Genomic DNA, 17,481 nt, shown 5'->3' with positions numbered 1-17,481 from the left:
TGTGCAATTAAGAATGCAGAGCTTAGCCTCATGCGAGATGGGAGACAATGCATAGTCTCATGCAATAGGAAAGGCATAACTTAGCCTTGTGCAATTAAGGAGGCAGATCTCAGCCTCATGCAAAATTGAAACAATGCTTAGTATCATGCAATTTTAAAGGGCAGAGCTTAGGCTTGCGCAATTAAGGAGGCAGATCTTAGTCTCATGCAAAATTGAGACAATGCTTAGTCTCATACAATAGGAAAGGCAGAGCTTGGCCTTGTGCAATTAAGGAGGCAGATCGTAGCCTCATGCAAAATGGAGACAATGATTAGTCTCATGCAATAGGAAAGGCAGAGCTTAGCCATGTGCAATTAACGAGGCAGAGCTTAGCCTCATGCAAAATGGAGACAATGATTAGTCTCATGCAATAAGAAAGGGCAGAGCTTAGCCTTGTGCAATTAAGGAGGCAGATCGTATCCTCATGCAAAATTGAGGCAATGCTTAGTCTCATGAAATAGGAAAGGAAAAGCTTAGCCTTGTGCAATTAAGGAGGCAGAGCTTAGCCTCATGCAAAATGGAGACAATGCTTTGTCTTGTGCAATAGGAAAGGCACAGCTTAGCCTTATTCAATTAAGGAGTCAGGGTTAGCCTCATGCAAGATGAGAGCCAATGCTTAGTCGCATGCTATAGGAAAGGCAGAGCTTAGCCTTGTGCAATTGAGAAGGTTGGGATGGGAGACAATGCTTAGTATCATGCAATAGGAATGGCATAGCTTAGCCTTGTGCAATTAAGGATGCAGAGCTTAGCCTCATGCGAGATGGGAGACAATGCTTAGTCTCATGTAATAGGAAAGGCATAACTTAGCCTTGTGCAATTAAGGAGACAGATCTTAGCCTCATGCAAAATGGAAACAATGCTTAGTATCATGCAATATTAAAGGGCAGAGCTTAGGCTTGCGCAATTAAGGAGGCAGATCTTAGCCTCATGCAAAGTTGAGACAATGCTTAGTCTCATGCAATAGGAAAGGCAGAGCTTAGCCTTGTGCAATTAAGGAGGCAGATCTTAGCCTCATGCAAAATTGAGACAATGCTTAGTCTCATACAATAGGAAAGGCAAAGCTTAGCCTTGTGCAATTAAGGAGGCAGAGCTTAGCCTCATGCAAAATGGAGACAATGCTTTGTCTCGTGCAATAGGAAAGGCACAGCTTAGCCTTATGCAATTAAGGAGTCAAGGCTTAGCCTAATGCAAGATGAGAGCGAGTGCTTAGTCGCATGCTATAGGAAAGGCAGAGCTTAGCCTTGTGCAATTGAGGAGGCTGGGATGGGAAATAATGCTTAGTCTCATGCAAAAGGAAAGGCATAGCTTAGCCTTGTGCAATTAAGGAGGCAGAGCTTAGCCGCATGCAAGATGGGAGACAATGCTTAGTCTCATGCAATAGGAAAGGCATAACTTAGCCTTGTGCAATTAAGGAAGTAGAGCTTAGCCTCATGCAAAATGGAGACAATGCTTAGTCTCATGCAATAGGAAAGGCATAGCATAGCCTTGTGCAATTAAGGAGGCAGAGCTTAGTAACATGCAAAATGGAGACAATGCTTAGTATCATGCAATAGGAAAGGCATAGCTTAGCCTTGTGCAATTAAGGATGCAGAGCTTAGCCTCATGTGAGATGGGAGAGAATGCATAGTCTCATGCAATAGGAAACGCATAACTTAGCCTTGTGCAATTAAGGAGGCAGATCTTAGCCTCATGCAAAATGGAAACAATGCTTAGTATCATGCAATATTAAAGGGCAGAGCTTAAGCTTGCGCAATTAAGGAGGCAGATCTTAGACTCATGCAAAATTGAGACAATGCTTAGTCTCATGCAATAGGAAAGGCAGAGCTAACAGATCTTAGCCTCATGCAAAATGGAGACAATGATTAGTCTCATGCAATAGGAAAGGCAGAGCTTAGCCTTGTGCAATTAAGGAGGCAGAGCTTGGCCTCATGCAAAATGGAGACAATGCTTAGTAACGTGCAATAGGAAAGGCAGAGCTTAGCCTTGTGCAATTGAGGAGGAAGGGATTAGCCTCATGCAAGATGGGAGACAATGCTTAGTATTATGCAATAGGAAAGGCATAGTGTAGCCTTGTGTAATTAAGGAGGCAGAGCTTAGCCTCATGCAAAATGGAAACAATGCTTAGTATCATGCAATATTAAAGGGCAGAGCTTAAGCTTGCGCAATTAAGGAGGCAGACCTTAGACTCATGCAAAATTGAGACAATGCTTAGTCTCATGCAATAGGAAAGGCAGAGCTTAGCCTTATGCAATTAAGGAGGCAGATCTTAGCCTCATGCAAAATGGAGACAATGATTAGTCTCATGCAATAGGAAAGGCAGAGCTTAGCCTTGTGCAATTAAGGAGGGAGAGCTTGGCCTCATGCAAAATGGAGACAATGCTTAGTATCATGCAATAGGAAAGGCAGAGCTTAGCCTTGTGCAATCGAGGAGGCAGGGATTAGCCTCATGCAAGATGGGAGACAATGCTTAGTATTATGCAATAGGAAAGGCATAGTGTAGCCTTGTGTAATTAAGGAGGCAGAGCTTAGCCTCATGCAAAATGGAGACAATGCTTAGTCTCATGCAATAGGAAAGGGCAGAGCTTAGCCTTGTACAATTAAGGAGGCAGATCTTAGCCTCATGCAAAATTGAGACAATGCTTAGTCTCATGCAATAGGAAAGGCAAAGATTAGTCTTTTGCAATTAAGGAGGCAGAGCTTAGCCTCATGCAAAATGGAGACAATGCTTTGTCTCGTGCAATAGGAAAGGCACAGCTTAGCCTTATGCAATTAAGGAGTCAAGGCTTAGCCTCATGCAAGATGAGAGCCAATTCTTAGTTGCATTCTATAGGAAAGGCAGAGCTTAGCCTTGTGCAATTGAGGAGGCTGGGATGGGAGACAATGCTTAGCCTCATGCAATAGGAAAGGCATAGCTTAGTCTTGTGCAATTAAGGAGGCAGAGCTTAGCCTCATGCAAGATGGGAGACAATGCTTAGCCTCATGCAATAGGAAAGGCATAACTTAGCCTTGTGCAATTAAGAAGGCAGATCTTAGCCTCATGCAAAATGGAAACAATGCTTAGTATCATGCAATATTGAAGGGCAGAGCTTAGGCTTGCGCAATTAAGGAGGCAGATCTTAGACTCATGCAAAATTGAGACAATGCTTAGTCTCATGCAATAGGAAAGGCAGAACTTAGCCTTGTGCAATTAAGGAGGCAGTTCTTAGCCTTATGCCAAATGGAGACAATGATTAGTCTCATGCAATAGGAAAGGCAGAGCTTAGCCTTGTGCAATTAAGGAGGCAGATCTTAGCCTCATGCAAAATGGAGACAATGCTTAGTATCATGCAATAGGAAAGGCAGAGATTAGCCTTGTACAATTGAGGACGTAGGGATTAGCCTCATGCAAGATGGGAGACAGTGCTTAGTATTATGCAATAGGAAAGGCATAGTTTAGCCTTGTGTAATTAAGGAGGCAGAGCTTAGCCTCATGCAAAATGGAGACAATGCTTAGTCTCATGCAATAGGAAAGGGCAGAGCTTATCCTTGTACAATTAAGGAGGCAGATCTTAGCCTCATGCAAAATTGGGACAATGCTTAGTCTCATGCAATAGGAAAGGCAAAGATTAGTCTTTTGCAATTAAGGAGGCAGAGCTTAGCCTCATGCAAAATGGAGACAATGCTTTTTCTCGTGCAATAGGAAAGGCACAGCTTAGCCTTATGCAATTAAGGAGTCAAGGCTTAGCCTCATGCAAGATGAGAGCCAATTCTTAGTTGCATGCTATAGGAAAGGCAGAGCTTAGCCTTGTGCAATTGAGGAGGCTGGGATGGGAGACAATGCTTAGTCTCGAGCAATAGGAAAGGCATAGCTTAGCCTTGTGCAATTAAGGAGGCAGATCTTAGCCTCATGCAAAATGGAGACAATTATTAGTCTCATGCAATAGGAAAGGCAGAGCTTAGCCTTGTGCAATTAAGGAGGCAGAGCTTAGTCTCATGCAAAATGGAGACAATGCTTAGTATCATGCAATAGGAAAGGCAGAGCTTAGCCTTGTGCAATTGAGGAGGCAGGGATTAGCCTCATGCAAGATGGGAGACAATGCTTAGTATTATGCAATAGGAAAGGCATAGTTTAGCCTTGTGTAATTAAGGAGGCAGAGTTTAGCCTCATGCAAAATGGAGACAATGCTTAGTCTCATGCAATAGGAAAGGGCAGAGCTTAGCCTTGTACAATTAAGGAGGCAGATCTTAGCCTCATGCAAGATGAGAGCCAATTCTTAGTCGCAAGCTATAGGAAAGGCAGGGCTTAGCCTTGTGCAATTGAGGAGGCTGGGATGGGAGACAATGCTTAGTCTCATGCAATAGGAAAGGCATAGCTTAGCGTTGTGCAATTAAGGAGGCAAAGCTTAGCCTCATGCAAGATGGGAGACAATGCTTAGTCTCATGCAATAGGAAAGGCATAACTTAGCCTTGTGCAATTAAGGAGGCAGAGCTTAGCCTCATGCAAAATGGAGACAATGCTTAGTATCATGCAATAGGAAATATAGAGCTTAGCCTTGTGCAATTGAGGAGGCAGGGCTTAGCCTCATGCAAGATGGGAGACAATGCTTAGTGTCATGCAATAGGAAAGGCATAGCTTAGCCTTGTGCAATTAAGGAGGCAGAGCTTAGCCTCATGCAAAATGGAGACAATGCTTAGTCTCATGCAATAGGAAAGGCAGAGCTTAGCCTTGTGCAATTAAGGAGTCAGAACTTAGCCTCATGCAAGATGGGAGACAATGCTTAGTCTCATGCAATAGGAAAGGCATAACTTAGCCTTGTGCAATTAAGGAGGCAGAGCTTAGCCTCATGCAAAATGGAGACAATGCTTAGTCTCACGCAATAGGAAAGGCATAGCTTAGCCTTGTGCAATTAAGGAGGCAGAGCTTAGCCTCATGCAAAATGGAGACCATGCTTAGTAGCATGCAATAGGAAAGTTATAGCTTAGCCTTGTGCAATTAAGGAGGTAGATCTTAGCCTCATGAAAAATTGAGACAATGCTTAGTCTCATGCAATAGGAAAGGCATAACTTAGCCTTGTGCAATTAAGGAGGCAGAGCTTAGCCTCATACAAAATGGAGACAATGTTTAGTCTCATGTAATAGGAAAGGCAGAGCTTAGCCTTTTGCAATTAAGGCGGCAGATCTTAGCCTCATGCAAAATGGAGACAATGATTAGTCTCATGCAATAGGAAAGGCAAAGCTTAGTCTTGTGCAATTAAGGAGGCAGAGCTTAGCCTCATGCAAAATGGAGACAATGCTTAGTATCATGCAATAGGAAATCAAGATTGACATCAATAGGAAATGGCCCTTGTGAAAAGAGCTTCTAGAAGTTGAAATCAAGATTGACTACAACACCGATGTTGACCCTACCAGAAGGTATATATAGGTTTGTGGTATATTGTGATGCTTCAAGAATCGGACTAGGGTATGTATTGATGCAACATGGCAAGATGATCGCTTACACTTCTAGGCAGCTCAAAAATCATGAGAAGAACTATCTAACACATGACTTAGAACTCGCGACGGTGCTTTTTGCAGTGAAGATTTGGCGTCATTATTTGTATGGGGTCCATGTGAATATATTCAAGGACTATAAGAGCCTTCAATGTATTTTCAAACAAAAGGAATAGAATCTAAGGCAAAGAAGATGGCTTGAATTACTCAAGGACTACGACACCAATATTCTATATCATCCGGGGAAGGCTAATGTCGGGGCGGATACACTTAGCCAAAAGTCCATAGGTAGTTTGGCACACTTAGGGACACATCAAAGGCCGTTGGCCAAGGAAGTTCACCGGCTGGCTAGTTTTGGAGTTCGTCTTGCAGACTCTAGTGAAGGAGGAGTAATTGTGCAAAATATAGCAGAATCACCGCTTGTTGTGGAAGTCAAGGGGAAGTAGTAGGACGATCCGTTATTGGTACAGTTGAAGGAGGGAATTCATAAACATAAGACCATGGCTTTTTCTCTTAGCATGGATGATTTTATGCTAAGGTACCATAGGTTTCTAGGTGCTTTACAGTCTTTAGCTATATGTCCTAATTTTCCACAGTTATAACAAGTACATTCTGTTGGTTTCTTTTTTGGTCTAAATGATCTTTTAGTCTGATAATCTTTTATATAGTATCTTTTTCTTGGTTTTTTATTTTTATATTTTGATCTATATTTATTATATTTCTTCTTTTTCCATTTTTTATTATTATATTTATCTGTACATCCAAATTGTGGTGCTGTTTTATTTTTACAACATTTTAAGTTTTTTATTAATGTTTTTTCTATTTTTGTTTCTTCTTTATATTTTTCACATAATTGTGCAAACCATTGTTGTAGAAATTTTATCCTAGCTCCTAAAGTATCTGTTACTCCTGCTTCATTCCAATCTTTTATTATTTTAGAATTAAAAGGTTATGGTAATTTTGTGAAATATAATTTTCTTATTTCTTTGCCTTCTTCTGTATTATATGTTCCTTTATAATAATATTCTTTAAATGCACAAGTATATTCATCTATATAGCACATATTACATATTGCTAATTTTGTTATTAGGTTTCTATTTACTTATTTTTCCTTATTTTGTTCTTCAATTTCTGTAGTCATACTACTAAATTCGTTTCTTATGGCTATTTCATATTTGTATAATATTTCTATATTTGTTGTTGCTAATTCACCATTGAATTTTTTATTACTTCTTAAGGTATCTATACTTTCTTTTGTTAAATTGTGCAACCATAATTTTACTGTTCCTATGAGTGTTCTTTCTATATATCCTGGTGTTTCTGCCATTCCTATTTTATTATCTACCAATTGTTTAGATATATATCCTATCCATAGTTGGATTATTTTATTTATATCTGCTACGCAATCTAAATCTAAAAAATTATATTGTTCTGATATTGGTTTTGGTGTCCATTTTCTATTTAATCTACTATCCCATAGCGTATTATTTCTATCAAATTGTTCATAGTTAACCGTATAATAATTTGGGTTTATTCCTTTTGGGTTTTTTACACCTGATGTACTAGGTTTTTCTTCCATATTTACATCTCCTGTATTTATTTCTATATTTTTTATTTTTTCTATATTTTCTAAAAGTTCTGTATATGTTTCACTTATTTCACTTGGTTCTGACTTTTGGTCGTCTATATTGTTATCTATTTCTTCAATTCTGGGAATTTCTTCTGGTTGTAATATTTGTTTAAATTTATTTATCTCATCTGTTAATTCTATTTCTTTATTCTTTTCTCTTTGCTTATTTTCATATAGTGTTTTTAACATGTTTAATTCTTTTTCTAATGCTATAATTTTTGTGTTTTTAGTTTCTTCTAATTGTTGTATTTCCCTGTTTGCTTGATTTTTGATATTTTCAATTTCTTTTTTCTTATCAATTTCTTCATTTTCTTTACTTATTCTTGTCATGGCTGTCAAGCTATCTTCTAATCTTGCTGTTTCTTTTTCTATCATTAGGTATAATTGGTCTCCTATTTTTTTATATCTTCTGCCTAAATTTGAAAATATTATTTTTATTTTCAGTCCATCTTGGTTTTCATATGTCTTTTCATTTATAGCAAATTCTTCTTTGTTCATTTTTAATCTATAGCTCTGATACCATTTATTGAGGATCTTAGAAATTTCATTTATAATTTAGTCAAATATAAAAGCTTTTTCATAATATTCTTTTTGTAGTGGAATTAATCTAATTATTTTTTTTAAGCTTTCTAGTATATATTCTATATATTCTATATCTTGGGTTCTTTGATATTCTTCTATATTAGTTTTTACTAAATTTGTCAGTAGTTCTATGCTGTCGGTAGTTTGTTGCCAATATTGTAGATATATATTATTCATTATGTGTTATCAGAATATAGATCTAATTCATATAAGTCTATTTCTGGTATAATTAATTCTGTCCAATTTTGATCCATTATTTCTATTATTTCAAAAGTAAGTAATTTCTCATAGATTATTCTTCTTATATCATTATCAATATTTTTTAGTATATATAATATAAGTATTTTATATGTTATATTAGAAAATATAAGTAAAAATACAACTACCCAATTAGAAATTATCATATTTACAATAGACAAAGTAAAAATAATCCAGAATGAATTAGAAAAATTATATAATGATAACCCTCTAAAAGGATGGAATAAACATAAGACAAAAATAAAAATAGAATTAATAGAAGAAAATAGTATAATAACACAAAAACCCTTAAAATATAACTTTGATGATTTAGCAGAATTTAAAATGCATATAAAAGAATTATTAGATAACAAGTATATACAAGAAAGTAATAGTAAACATACAAGTCCAGCATTTATAGTAAATAAACATAGTGAACAAAAAAGAGAAAAAAGCAGAATGGTTATAGATTACCGAAATTTAAATGCAAAAACTAAAACATATAATTACCCAATACCTAACAAGATATTAAAAATAAGATAAATCCAAGGATATAATTACTTTAGTAAATTCGACTGTAAATCAGGATTTTACCATCTAAAACTAGAAGATGAATCTAAAAAACTAACAGCATTTACAGTACCACAAGGATTTTATGAATGGAATGTTTTATCATTTGGATATAAAAATGCATCAGGAAGATACCAACATTTTATGGATAATTATTTTAACCAACTAGAGAATTGTATAGTATATATAGATGATATATTACTATATTCAAGAACACAAGATGAACATATAAAATTATTAGAAAAATTCATACATATTATAGAAAACTCTGGTATAAGCTTAAGCAAAACCAAAGCAGAAATTATGAAGAATCAGATAGAATTTTTAGGAATACAAATAGATAAAAATGGAATAAAAATGCAAACACACATAGTACAAAAAATAATCAATCTTGATGAAAACATAGATACAAAAAAGAAATTACAATCATTTTTAGGATTAGTAAACCAAGTAAGAGAATATATACCCAAATTAGCAGAAAACTTAAAACCTTTACAGAAAAAACTAAAAAAGGATGTAGAATATGAGTTCGATGAAAAAGATAAGGAACAAATAAGGAAGATTAAAATATTGTGTAAGAAACTACCAAAATTATACTTCCCAGATGAAAATAAGAAATTTACTTATATTGTAGAAACAGATTCAAGTAATCATAGTTATGGAGGAGTTCTTAAATATAAATATGATAAAGAAAAAATAGAACATCATTGCAGATATTATTCAGGATCTTATACTGAACCACAAGAAAGATGGTAAATAAATAGAAAAGAATTATTTGCATTATATAAATGTTTATTAGCATTTGAACCATATATAGTTTACAACAGATTTATTGTAAGAACAGATAATACCCAAGTAAAATGAATTTGCTATAGATGAAAAGACATATGAAAACCAAGATGGACTGAAAATAAAAATAATATTTTCAAATTTAGGCAGAAGATATAAAAAAATAGGAAACCAATTATTCCTAATGATAGAAAAAGAAATAGCAAGATTAGAAGATAGCTTGACAGCCATGACAAGAATAAGTAAAGAAAATGAAGAAATTGATAAGAAAAAAGAAATTGAAAATATCAAAAATCAAGCAAACAGGGAAATACAACAATTAGAAGAAACTAAAAATACAAAAATTATAGCATTAGAAAAAGAATTAAACATGTTAAAAACACTATATGAAAATAAGCAAAGAGAAAAGAATAAAAAAATAGAATTAACAGATGAGATAAATAAATTTAAACAAATATATTAAACTTTACATTTACAATTGAAATAATCACTACTAACAAGAATGTTGTTGCAGATTACTTGTCAAGACAAAGCTACCCAAACTGACCCAGATAATACAATGGAAAATCTACTCTTAGCCATGACTACACTTTGTAATAAAGTGGAAAGTATGGAAGAAGAGATACAGATAATAAGAAAAACAGCTACTAGTAGTCAGCAGCATGACTCAAAAAATACGGAGATAAGACGATCGGAAGTCTCTAAAATTCCAGAGCTAGAAGGTGACGTTGAGAAACACCTAAAAACTCATAACAGTTTGTTAAATACAGTTGCAGGAAGCAGCACAGCTAGCAGTTCATCTGCAAAGAAGAAGGAAGAAATTAAACCTAGATACACAAACATAAATATGAACAATTTATTTTCAAAACCATTCGTACAGAAAAATATCCAAAATACCCAGAACGAAATATTCCTACCACCACAGATAAATACCTACAAAGAAAGTCTGAACCAAGCCATGAAGACATATAACCATATAACCCGTATATATATAGACAATATACACAAAATACAAAACTTTTTAAACAAAAACCCAAGATCCCAAACTACCCAGAATCCAAATGAAGATTATATTACTCATTATCTAACAGGATACAATAAATTAATAGCACTACCAAATACAAGTGCAAAACTAATAGCCACCTGCTACAATTATGGATTACTAGATACTGTATATACACAAACAGGACAGGAGATAGCTACCATACCTGAGTTACACAGAGCATTTATGCAATACAGAAGAATAACTAAAGGAACGTTATTCTATATACGATTTTATTCAGCTACAGCAGAGATATTATATGAAGAAATAAAGCCTATCATACAAGTTATCAAGATCGGACTTACAAGAGAAATGCTCATACCAGAAAGAATAGAAGAACAAGAAGAGATAGAAAAAATAGATATTCCAGATTTTTATGCAAATAAAAGGATTATTGGAATATCCACTATACTAAATGAACTAGCAAACAACTACCTAAACCAGAATGCGATTTGGAGTTATTATTCAAGAGAACAAACAATGATATATTCAAATTGCAGAGAAATACGATTTCAGTTTCTGTTACTAATTCTCTTGTAATATAGTTTTCTTCTTGTCCTATATTTATTAATATTTGATATTTTCTTTGTTCCATGATTCCAGTTATATAATAGTGGGATGTATTTATTTTTTCTTTTGTGTTTCTATTTAAATTTTTTGGGATTATATACTCTCTTCTTGATGTACTTATCCTTGATGATGTTGGTGTTTCATAAGTTAATTGGTTTGGTATACTTGATGTACTTAATCTTTCTTTTACTATTTCTAAATCTTCTTCCATGTCAATTTCTTTATAGCTATATTCATTATTGTCAATAACTGTAACTATTCTTTCAAACGGGTTTTCTATTTTGATTTTATTAGTTTTATTTTTTGCTACTATTTTATGTTTTGTTGTTAAGACGTATAAGTTTTTACATCTAGCTGTAAATATTTTACTTCCAGGTGTTAATTCTATTTCTGACATTTTCCAGTATAATACTAATGATTTATCTATATTCTTATCGTTTATTGCTATTGAATAATTGGCACTTATTATAAATTTAAATTTTTGATATATGAGATTTCCTTTTATTGCACTTATTATGCTTTTTTCTATAGGTTGTATTATTCTATCATCTGCTAAATATATTTCTATAGGGGTATCTATTCCTTCCCTAAAACATACTTTTATTAGTATTTCAGTTCCTCCTAGGTGTACATATTTAATTGGGTTTTTTGCTTTTATATCTTGTATTTCTTTGTTTATTATTCTTTTGTTTATTATTGGTATTTTGGCCTTTCCTTTTGTATATTTACAGTCAATTATATGTTCTTTTTGGCTAACTACGTAGTATTCTTCTTTTTGTCTTTTAAACCAATTTTTTTATTGTAGGTACTTCAAATATTTTTTCGACACTGAGGTCTAATTCTTTTCCTTTTATTTGTTCAAATATATTATTATCAAATATAATTTTTTGTTCTGAGGATTCTTCATCTTTATATTCTTCACGTGTTATTACTTCTATTTCTTTTTCAGTCATTGGATTTCATTATCTTCTTTAGTTATCTCATTTTCTATTTCTTCTTCTGTATCTGATATTTCGTATATACTATCTTCACTGTCTATTTCATAATCTATATATTCCATTTGCATATATTCTTCATCATCAATTATGATTTCGGTTATTTGCTTTTTCTTTAGGTTTCTAGGTGCTTTACAGTCTTTAGCTATATGTCCTAATTTTCCACAGTTATAACAAGTACATTCTGTTGGTTTCTTTTTTGGTCTAAATGATCTTTTAGTCTGATAATCTTTTATATAGTATCTTTTTCTTGGTTTTTTATTTTTATATTTTGATCTATATTTATTATATTTCTTCTTTTTCCATTTTTTATTATTATATTTATCTGTACATCCAAATTGTGGTGCTGTTTTATTTTTACAACATTTTAAGTTTTTTATTAATGTTTTTTCTATTTTTGTTTCTTCTTTATATTTTTCACATAATTGTGCAAACCATTGTTGTAGAAATTTTATCCTAGCTCCTAAAGTATCTGTTACTCCTGCTTCATTCCAATCTTTTATTATTTTAGAATTAAAAGGTTCTGGTAATTTTGTGAAATATAATTTTCTTATTTCTTTGCCTTCTTCTGTATTATATGTTCCTTTATAATAATATTCTTTAAATGCACAAGTATATTCATCTATATAGCACATATTACATATTGCTAATTTTGTTATTAGGTTTCTATTTACTTGTTTTTCCTTATTTTGTTCTTCAATTTCTGTAGTCATACTACTAAATTCGTTTCTTATGGCTATTTCATATTTGTATAATATTTCTATATTTGTTGTTGCTAATTCACCATTGAATTTTTTATTACTTCTTAAGGTATCTATACTTTCTTTTGTTAAATTGTGCAACCATAATTTTACTGTTCCTATGAGTGTTCTTTCTATATATCCTGGTGTTTCTGCCATTCCTATTTTATTATCTACCAATTGTTTAGATATATATCCTATCCATAGTTGGATTGTTTTATTTATATCTGCTACGCAATCTAAATCTAAAAAATTACATTGTTCTGATATTGGTTTCGGTGTCCATTTTCTATTTAATCTACTATCCCATAGCGTATTATTTCTATCAAATTATTCATAGTTAACCGTATAATAATTTGGATTTATTCCTTTTGGGTTTTTTACACCTGATGTACTAGGTTTTTCTTCCATATTTACATCTCCTGTATTTATTTCTATATTTTTTATTTTTTCTATATTTTCTAAAAGTTCTGTATATGTTTCACTTATTTCACTTGGTTCTGACTTTTGGTCGTCTATATTGTTATCTATTTCTTCAATTCTGGGAATTTCTTCTGGTTGTAATATTTGTTTAAATTTATTTATCTCATCTGTTAATTCTATTTCTTTATTCTTTTCTCTTTGCTTATTTTCATATAGTGTTTTTAACATGTTTAATTCTTTTTCTAATGCTATAATTTTTGTGTTTTTAGTTTTTTCTAATTGTTGTATTTCCCTGTTTGCTTGATTTTTGATATTTTCAATTTCTTTTTTCTTATCAATTTCTTTATTTTCTTTACTTATTCTTGTCATGGCTGTCAAGCTATCTTCTAATCTTGCTGTTTCTTTTTCTATCATTAGGTATAATTGGTCTCCTATTTTTTTATATCTTCTGCCTAAATTTGAAAATATTATTTTTATTTTCAGTCCATCTTGGTTTTCATATGTCTTTTCATCTATAGCAAATTCTTCTTTGTTCATTTTTAATCTATAGCACTGATACCATTTTCAAATCTATAGCTCTGATACCATTTATTGATGATCTTAGAAATTTCATTTATAATTTAGTCAAATGTAAAAGCTTTTTCATAATATTCTTTTTGTAGTGGAATTAATCTAATTATTTCTTTTAAGCTTTCTAGTATATATTCTATATATTCTATATCTTGGGTTCTTTGGTATTCTTCTATATTAGTTTTTACTAAATTTGTCAGTAGTTCTATGCTGTCGGTAGTTTGTTGCCAATATTGTAGATATATATTATTCATTATGTGTTATCAGAATATAGATCTAATTTATATAAGTCTATTTCTGCTATAATTAATTCTGTCCAATTTTGATCCATTATTTCTATTATTTTAAAAGTAAGTAATTTCTCATAGATTATTCTTCTTACATCATTATCAATATTTTTTAGTATATATAATATAAGTATTTTATAGCTAAGATTATCATTTATTAAGTAAGTGTTCATTTTATCATATGATTTGCTAAACATATTCCTTTTAATCTCTATGTCTATTATCCTTATTCATCATATTATAATAAGTTATTTTGATCATCTTTTCTGGTCACTACCATGATTTTCTGCTTCAATCAGTTACCCTAACAGCGCTTCAACTTTGTTTACTCCCCTAAACGGCCTCTCTGCCTACCGGTTTCAACCTTAGGATGCATAGTCTGGGCTTACCTACTCTTAGCATATTTTCATGGCAAACTTTCTCAAGATGATTTCTATAACAGTACTATTATATGATGGATAATTATAATTTACATATTAGTGATTATCAGGAATATAATAATTTAGCTACTCATAATTATAATATGACATACCTGTTTTTGTAGGTTCTTGATATCTCCTTGTTGATTCATAGCTTTCATATCTTCTTGTTGGTCCATAGCTTTCCTGTATTTTTATCTTTTAGTATATCTAGAGAGTAAGAGAAGAGAGAAGTCTTTGGATGCCTGAATATGCAGCCTGTCTTTTATTCATAATCGAAGGGCTATTTAAAGATTACAAAATGACTCTTACTATTCATGAACGACCTTTACTGTTCATGAAACTGACTCTTACTATTCATGAACGACCTTTACTGTTCATGAAACTGACTCTTACTATTCATGAACGACCTTTACTGTTCATGAAACTGACTCTTACTTTTTGTAAAGTAAGGAACTATTTACTTTACGACTTTTACAAAAAATAAAATAACATTAAAGAAAAGAAAAGAATCTAATAAATCTTTTACTTTATCTTGTCTGCCATAGTTTTTGTCATTTTAGCTTGTCGTCTTCTTCTCGATTATTCCAGTTGTACGTCTGGAACAATGTTATCTTCTCCTTTGCATTTTGAGCATATGTGGTCTGGGTTTATAGTTTGCAATATCTTGTTAACAGTTCTGGAGAGATGAAATTCGTCCTTATAGCTCTTGTGATTGTAGGTTGTTCTGGTTTTAAAAGACTTAAGACCCATTATCTTAATTCCTCCATATCTGCTTCTCGTATTTCTCTGCAATTTGAATATATCATTGTTTGTTTAGGTAGTTGTTTGCTAGTTCATTTAGTATAGTGGATATTCCAATAATCCTTTTATTTGCATAAAAGTCTGGAATATCTATTTTTTCTATCTCTTCTTGTTCTTCTATTCTTTCTGGTATGAGCATTTCTCTTGTAAGTCCGATCTTGATAACTTGTATGATAGGCTTTATTTCTTCATATAATATCTCTGTTGTAGCTGAATAAAATCGTATATAGAATAACGTTCCTTTAGTTATTCTTCTGTATTGCATAAATGCTCTGTGTAACTCAGGTATGGTAGCTATCTCCTGTCCTGTTTGTGTATATACAGTATCTAGTAATCCATAATTGTAGCAGGTGGCTATTAGTTTTGCACTTGTATTTGGTAGTGCTATTAATTTATTGTATCCTGTTAGATAATGGGTAATATAATCTTCATTTGGATTCTGGGTAGTTTGGGATCTTGGGTTTTTGTTTAAAAAGTTTTGTATTTTGTGTATATTGTCTATATATGTATGGGTTATATGGTTATATGTCTTCTTGGCTTGGTTCAGACTTTCTTTGTAGGTATTTATCTGTGGTGGTAGGAATATTTCGTTCTGGGTATTTTGGATTTTCTGTACGAATGGTTTTGAAAATAAATTGTTCATATTTATGTTTGTATATCTAGGTTTAATTTCTTCCTTCTTCTTTGCAGATGAACTGCTAGCTGTGCTGGTTCCTGCAACTGTATTTAACAAACTGTTATGAGTTTTTAGGTGTTTCTCAATATCACCTTCTAGCTCTGAAATTTTAGAGACTTCCGATCGTCTTATCTCCGCATTTTTTGAGTCATGCTGCTGACTACTAGTAGCTGTTTTTCTTATTATCTGTATCTCTTCTTCCATACTTTCTACTTTATTACAAAGTGTAGTCATGGCTAAGAGTAGATTTTCCATTATATTATCTGGGTCAGTTTGGGTAGATTTGTCTTGACAAGTAATCTGCAACAACATTCTTGTTAGTAGTGATTATTTCAATTGTAAATGTAAAGTTTAATATATTTAATACCAGTCTGCGTATTTCTTTTGTTGTAACTGAGTCTTGTACCTTTCCGGTTATCCACCATTTTACTTGGGTATTATCTGTTCTTACAATAAATCTATTGTAAACTATATATGGTTCAAATGCTAATAAATATTTATATAGTGCAAATAATTCTTTTCTATTTATTTCCCATTTTTCTTGTGGTTCAGTATAAGATCCTGAATAATACCTGCAATGATGTTCTATTTTTTCTTTATCATATTTATATTTAAGAACTCCTCCATAACTATGATTACTCGAATCTGTTTCTACAATATAAGTAAATTTCTTATTTTCATCTGGGAAGTATAGTTTTGGTAGTTTCTTACACAATATTTTAATCTTCCTTATTTGTTCCTTATTTTTTTCATCGACCTCATATTCTACATCCTTTTTTAGTTTCTTTTGTAAAGGTTTTAGGTTTTCTGCTAATTTAGGTATATATTCTCTTACCTGGTTTACTAATCCTAAAAATTATTTGAATTTCTTTTTTGTATCTATGTTTTCATCAAGATTGATTATTTTTTGTACTATGTGTGTTTGCATTTTTATTCCATTTTTATCTATTTGTATTCCTAAAAATTCTATCTGATTTTTCATAATTTCTGCTTTGGTTTTGCTTAAGCTTATACCAGAGTTTTCTATAATATGTATGAATTTTTCTAATAATTTTATATGTTCATCTTGTGTTCTTGAATATAGTAATATATCATCTATATATACTATACAATTCTCTAGTTGGTTAAAATAATTATCCATAAAATGTTGGTATCTTCCTGGTGCATTTTTATATCCAAATGGTAAAACATTCCATTCATAAAATCCTTGTGGTACTGTAAATGCTGTTAGTTTTTTAGATTCATCTTCTAGTTTTAGATGGTAAAATCCTGATTTACAGTCGAATTTACTAAAGTAATTATATCCTTGGATTTGTCTTATTTTTAATATCTTGTTAGGTATTGGGTAATTATATGTTTTAGTTTTTGCATTTAAATTTTGGTAATCTATAACCATTCTGCTTTTTCCTCTTTTTTGTTCACTATGTTTATTTACTATAAATGCTGGACTTGTATGTTTACTATTACTTTCTTGTATATACTTGTTATCTAATAATTCTTTTATATGCATTTTAAATTCTGCTAAATCATCAAAGTTATATTTTAAGGGTTTTTGTGTTATTATACTATTTTCTTCTATTAATTCTATTTTTATTTTTGTCTTATGTTTATTCCATCCTTTTAGAGGGTTATCATTATA

The 17,481-nt window shown here is 32.1% G+C and overlaps 2 protein-coding genes across 2 annotated transcripts; one reads left to right on the top strand and one right to left on the bottom strand.

Annotated features, from left to right (window-relative positions):
* Positions 1 to 9,818: 9,818 nt before the first annotated feature.
* On the top strand, positions 9,819 to 10,936 carry LOC138896786 (uncharacterized). Its single transcript, XM_070182097.1, has 2 exons — positions 9,819 to 10,805; positions 10,904 to 10,936. Exons 1-2 carry the CDS (start codon positions 9,819 to 9,821, stop codon positions 10,934 to 10,936), a joined length of 1,020 nt encoding a protein of 339 aa, XP_070038198.1.
* A 4,231-nt stretch (positions 10,937 to 15,167) lies between these two features.
* Positions 15,168 to 16,097, bottom strand: LOC138896784 (uncharacterized). The gene has a single exon (XM_070182096.1). The coding sequence runs from the start codon at positions 16,095 to 16,097 to the stop codon at positions 15,168 to 15,170; it is 930 nt and encodes a 309-aa protein (XP_070038197.1).
* Between the last annotated feature and the right edge of the window lie 1,384 nt (positions 16,098 to 17,481).

Source organism: Nicotiana tomentosiformis, chromosome 8 (genome assembly GCF_000390325.3).
Source record: "Nicotiana tomentosiformis chromosome 8, ASM39032v3, whole genome shotgun sequence".
Classification (NCBI taxonomy): Eukaryota; Viridiplantae; Streptophyta; class Magnoliopsida; order Solanales; family Solanaceae; genus Nicotiana; species Nicotiana tomentosiformis.
Note: the sequence above shows the minus strand (reverse complement) of the source record. Positions and strands in the feature narration are given on the sequence as shown.

What these genes read in the sequence shown, in the direction of transcription:
- LOC138896786 (XM_070182097.1), top strand. Translation starts at nt 9,819, where the DNA reads ATGTTGTTGCAGATTACTTGTCAAGACAAAGCTACCCAAACTGACCCA. An exon ending in ACAACTACCTAAACCAGAAT is followed by an intron (nt 10,806 to 10,903) that starts GCGATTTGGAGT and finishes CTTGTAATATAG; the next exon opens with TTTTCTTCTTGTCCTATATT.
- LOC138896784 (XM_070182096.1), bottom strand. Translation starts at nt 16,097, where the DNA reads ATGGAAAATCTACTCTTAGCCATGACTACACTTTGTAATAAAGTAGAA.